Source organism: Eulemur rufifrons, chromosome 2, assembly GCF_041146395.1.
Source record: "Eulemur rufifrons isolate Redbay chromosome 2, OSU_ERuf_1, whole genome shotgun sequence".
Classification (NCBI taxonomy): Eukaryota; Metazoa; Chordata; class Mammalia; order Primates; family Lemuridae; genus Eulemur; species Eulemur rufifrons.
The window spans coordinates 26,717,503-26,723,502 of NC_090984.1; the positions used below are offsets into that span (position 1 = coordinate 26,717,503).

Genomic DNA, 6,000 nt, shown 5'->3' on the forward strand with positions numbered 1-6,000 from the left:
TTTCAGGCACACTTAGAGGATGTATGAAAATTGATCATGTGCTAGGCCATAAAGCTTGTCTGAGCAAATTTCAAGGATGGGAATAATACAGACAGCATGCTCAGACCACAGTCGATTAAGTTAAATCAGTAACATAAAAATGTAGAGTTATCATATGATCCAGCAATTCCGCTCCTAGGTATACACCTAAAAGAACTGACAACATGTCCACCGAAAAACCTGTATACAAATACTCACAGCAGCATTATTTATAATAGCCAAAAAGTAGAAACAACTCAACTGCCCATCAACCGATGAATGCATAAACAAACTGTGGTCTATCCATTCAACAGAATATTATTCAGCCATTAAAACAAAGTACTGATATATATGCTACCCCATAGAGGAACATTGAAAATACTATGTAAAGCGAAAGAAGGCAGTCAGAAAAGGCCACATATTGTATGATTCCAATTATATAAAATATCCAGAATGGGCAAATCCAGACAGATAGAAAATAGTTCAGGTGTTGCCAGGGCTTGGGAGTGAGGGGAGTGGAAAATAGCTGCTAATGGGTCAGTTTCTTTCTAGGGTGATGAAAATGTTCTAAAATTGATCAGGGTGATGGTTTTGTGCAACATACTCTCTTGTGTTCAACATGCTAAACCCCACTGAACTGTACACTTTTTTTTTTTTTAACACTGTGTGTTTCCAGTAAAGAACTGTACACTTTTAAAGGGTGAATTTTATGATATGTGAATTATATTTCAACAGAGCTGTTATTAAAAAGAAAATCTTTCCACAAATAAAATTCAGCTGTGGGGCCAAATTGTTCTCTGCACAGCTCCAGAGGTTTCCACTCCTGTAGACTAAGAAGATAAACGGTGCTCCCTCGGTACCTTAGTCTGTTTTGCATTGCCATAAAGGAATACCTGAGACTGAGGCATTTATAAAGAAAAGAGGTTTATTTGGTTCACGGTTCTGCAGGATGTACAAGAAGCATGGTGCCAGCATCTGCTTCTGGTGAGGACTTCAAAGAGCTTCCAATTGAGGCAGAAGGCAAAGGGGGAGTGGGTGCGTTACCTGGGGAGAGAGGGAGCAACAGAGAGGACGGGGTGCCCACGCTCTTCTAAACAAGCAGCTCCTGAGCCAACTAACAGAGCAGGAACTCACTCATTACTGCAGGGAGGGCACCAAGCCATTCATGAGGGATCCACCCGCATGACCCAAACAATTTCCACTCAGCCCCACTTCCAACACTAGGGATCAAATTTCAACATGAGATTTGGAGGGGACAAATATCCAAACTATTAATATATCATTTGGGGTTGGACAATATGGTGGCCCTCCCTGGGCAATTTTTCAGGTACATTCTACCAACCACTCAGGAATATATAATTCTAATATTATGCAATGCAATTTTTTCCCATAGAATAAATAGGCAACAATCTCCAACTCACTTGTGGTTGGCATAACGCAAATCTCAAGTTCAAACAAGGACAGTATAAGAAGGAAAAATTATAGGCTGACTCTAAGAAGGAAACATTATGGTCCAACTCATTAAATAGATTTAAAGATCCTAAACAAAATATTAGCTGATTCTAGCAATATATTTAAGAGATATTACATCATAAGCAAGCTGTATTTAAACCAGGAACAAAAGGTTGGCTTAACATTAGTAAATCAATCAATGTAATCATCACATTAACAACTTAAATGAATCATATATGATTGTCTCAGAAGACATATTAACAGGAAAAAAGCATTCTGTAAAATTCATAATTAAAGGGAAAAAAATCCTAGCAAACTAGGATTATAAAGGAATATCCTTAACTTGATAAATATCACTTATACACAGAGAAAACATATTAAATGGTGAAATATTGAAACCATTTTCTTTTGATTAAAATCAAGAACAGGACAGGTGCAGTGGCTCAAGCCTGTAATCCTAACACTTTGGGAGGCTGAGGCAGGAGGATTGCTTGAGGCCAGGAGTTTGAGGTTGCAGTGAGCTATCATCATACCACTGCACTCTAGCCTGGGCAACAGAGCAAGACCCCGTCTTAAGAAATAAAAATAAAAGATAAAATAAACTCAAGAACAATACAAAAATGCCCTACAATCACAACTCCTATCATATTTTAATAAGCTCCCAGGTGATTCTGATGTTGGTGACCCAAGCACCCACTTTGAGAAACACTGGGCTGGAGAAACCACTTGCATATTGAGATAGCTTCTTGTTCCCGGGTGCCCAAGCCCACCTACCTAACCCACTCCCAGCCATCTATCCAGCTAGGCAGCCTTTTGTTTGTAATAGTCCCACTGTTCTATTTCATTTTCTTGGATCTTCACAATAGCCCTGTGAGACCGACTTAGCAGTCACCTCATTTAACAGACAGGACACCAAGGCTCAGCGAGCTTATGCGTCCACGGCCCAGCTGAGTGCACGTCTGGGCACTGTGCTGCTTTTCATTGTTACCTAGAGCCACCATCTCTAGGAATCCTCCCGCTGCACTCCTCAACAAGCCATCTGGGACTGCGTGTTTACCCGTAGCCTGGGGTCAAGGCTGTGATTCATAGAGATTAGCAATGTGACACAAAATGCCCCTGCTTCTGGCAAAGTGCCATGCAGTGTTGCATATTAACTTGCTGTATGGAACCCTCTCTGTTTTGTCTCTAAACTGGGTCTGTGTAGGAATCAACATTAGATATTTATTCCATGCCTTGAGGTGTTTGTCCAGATGTTTAATGACCTCCACCCAGGCCTACTTTTAGGCACAAGGGAGACTAAATATGAGGCATATACACAAGACCTACCTTCTGAGAGAAGAGAGAAACTGCCCTCACCTGTGAACAAACTCTGGGCCAGGAATGCACCAGGACTACAGCCCTGGCAGTGCAGAGAGGTGGGCACACCGCTCCCTATGGATGGATGAAGCCCAGAGAGGGTAGTGAAGTGGCCCAGGCCACACAGCTGGCTGATATACAAAAGGAGAGGCAGCTGTCCAGGGCAGCCTGCACAGGTCCAACCAACTCCTGAAAGAGCTCAGGGATGGCAGCCGGCACCTGCAGCTCCATGAGGGAAGCCAGAAAGGGAGAACGCAGGGTATGGGAGAGGAAAGGCTTTTCCAAACAGAAATCAAGAGAAGGGAATGTCGAATGTGTTGAGGAGAATAAAGACACCATGGGTGCGGCTAGAAGAGGGTCTGTGGATGGGAAATGGTGGAAGAGGTGGGGAGGGATCAGGCTGGCAAAGGTGGTGAACACCAGGGTGGGCAAACCGGGTTCGAGTCCATGGACAGGGCTTCTCAAAGTCTCCAGCCGACACACTGTACCCCTGAAAGCACCCTGGAGGGCATAAAGGAGTTGATACCAATAATGACAGCCAACACTATTGACTGTTCACCATGTGCCAGGCACTTCGCATGGGTTATCTCATTTAATTCTCACAACCCTAGGAAGCAAATGCCATTATCACTCCCATTTTACAGATGCAGAAACTGAGGTAGACGGATTGATTCTCTTGCCTGAGGTTATGCTACAAACCAAGTACTAGAACCCGCAGAGCCCAGCAAAAGTAAGCTTAACATTTGTATGAAATCTCCTGTTTCAAATATTCATGCAAATTGTGCATTTTATCTTAAATATACTTTCATCAGTTTTAATGCCAAAAAATGCCTTTTCCCCTAAATCCTCAAGTAAAACCACCCTCTGGCAGGCAGACGCTCCGTGTTTTCTCTGTGGCTTCATGAACCCTGAGCATGATGCTGGGAAGCCCCATAGTGGACGCTGGACACTTTCCCAATAGGGAAAGCTTGGAAGACAACAGTGGGTGCAAAGTGTGATGTGGTTCTCCACCTCCAGCTAGTGCCATGTCACTAAAAAGGGCATTATCATCCCCATAATTTATGAAAAATTGGGCGGAGAGACATGTTCATCTTCAGCCCTCGGCCTCTCCAGGGATTGTGTGGTCCTGACCTGTGGAGTCTCCACACATCCAGAATCCCACCAGGTCACCCAGACCACCTACCCATACCCCTCTGCCTCCTTTGCTTCTTTCCTGGTGACGTGCTCTGAACCCAGCTCTGACCAAAATACCCAGGGGGACATCCAAGCAGACACCTGTAATCCCTGCCCCGTAGAGTCCCCACACCTGCCCCAGGGCTTCCCATCTCCGGCCTTTGCTCACGCCTGGAGTGCTTCCCCGCCTCCCACACCCTGCCCGCCCCTCAAAACCCATCTCACAGCTCACCCCCTTCGTGAGGGCTTCCCTGGTCCCTCCCTCCCCACGACGGAAGTGAGCAGTCCCTCCTCTTCTGAAACTCTCTCCCTCTCTTAGGACACACCCTAACCCGCTCTACGCCAGAATTGCTCATGCACATTTTAAAATCTTCCTGACCAAGACAGGAGCTGCATAAGGGCAGGATTTGTATGCAGTTATTCCCTGGACCCTGCACAGAACAATCCCTTGCACATAGTAGGCAGTCAGGACAAATTTCACAGGTGAATCAATCAAAGAGTCACATTGTGCTCCCACTAATCACAGCTGCTGGTGCTCTGTGGGTGGAATCAACCACTGCAGCGCCCCGGGAAGACAGCTTGATGCTCCCTGAGGACAGAGGCCGGCGCTCTGCTCACAGTGCCAGAGGAACCAGCCTCATGTTCAGTCTGCCTGTCACCTGCCAGTCCTTGTCTCAGCACACCAAACACCTCTGCATTGTTGATGCTTTCCCCCCAGCACCAGCTTCCTGGAACCACCTGCCTTCACAGGCTTTTAGGGTTAGGGTTTGGCAACTTGCCCCCTCTTAGTCTTCCATTTGTGATGCTGAGTGTGTTTAGGAGTTACTTTTCTGGGGCAAGTAGCAAGTGTTTGGCAACCAGCTGAGTAGAAGGAGGCACTCTTGCATTCTGTGACATCCTCCAGTGAAACGTCCCACCAGGAAACAACACTTACTCTTTCTTCAGTCAGAAAGGAAGGAACAATGACATCAAAACAGGGGTGCAATGAGCTGCTTTCTTCGCAAGGGAAGGAGAGGCACCCGTTCTCTGTGGCACACACCCGGAATGACCTCACCGAAGGCTTATGAAAGCAGATTGTCCATGAGTCCCATGTACTTCAGGGTGGCTGCCGTGAGTTCCAGGCCCGGGGGTCTGCTGGAGAGCAGTGCTAAGGCCCACTCAACAGCCCTCCCATTGCCCCTGGCCCAGCCCACCCCCAAGGGATGAGGACGACAACAAAGCCATGCCCTCAGGTGACTCCACCTACGGCCTGCTTTCAAGCACCCATAGGAGTAGGAAGGTCCTAGAAGAATTTCTCCCTACCCAGCCAGCTGCTGCTGGCTAATCTCTGAGCTTGAATCTCAATAATGACTTTGCTTCCGGATAAAACACAAATGTCGTGGGCAAGGGTTAAAACTAAAACAGTTTGGGGATCACTTCCATTTCCAGGTTTGGTGCAGGGGCAGGAGGCAAGAGGCTCGAACTTCCCCCAAGGGAGTCCGGGAGGGGCCCTCGAGGAGAAAGTGCCTGCACAGAACAGGCTGGATGAAGACAAGTGTCCTCGCGTTGCAGAGGCCAAGCCCTGTCACACCCTGCAACGCAAGCTCTGCAATGAAGAGAACACATACCTCGGGCATCTGCTCTATGCTCTGCAGCCTGGGGAGCTTCAGGCTCAGCATGGTGGAGCTGGGTCGGTTGGCAGGGCCGGTGGGTGGCCGCCCCTCCCTCTCACCAGGCCTGGCTCAAAGCTCTGACATGGCCTGGGCTGTCTCAGCCAGCCGGTGCCCTGAAAGAGGACAGCATGAAGAAATCCAGTCAGTCACAGCCTAACTCCAGCTGGATCGTACAGTTTGATTGTTCAACTATCGGACATACACTTGCTAATGACAGCAAATAATCAAGCTTCCTGAAAAACACAAAACTATCAGATTGCTGAGTCAGTCATCCCAAGAATGCTGGAGGGAGGTAGTTAAATCAAAATATGGACAACTACTATGGTCTGAATGTTTGTCTCTCCCCAAG

General features: G+C 47.0%; 1 protein-coding gene across 1 annotated transcript in view; it reads right to left on the reverse strand.

Annotated features, from left to right (window-relative positions):
* PAQR5 (progestin and adipoQ receptor family member 5) overlaps positions 1-5,642 on the reverse strand; it is a 33,008-nt gene extending 27,366 nt beyond the window's left edge. Inside the window, exon 1 of the mRNA XM_069458255.1 lies at positions 5,607-5,642. Coding sequence (XP_069314356.1) covers positions 5,607-5,615 — 9 coding nt within the window. The 5' untranslated portion in view covers positions 5,616-5,642. The remainder of the gene's footprint in view (positions 1-5,606) is intronic.
* Between the last annotated feature and the right edge of the window lie 358 nt (positions 5,643-6,000).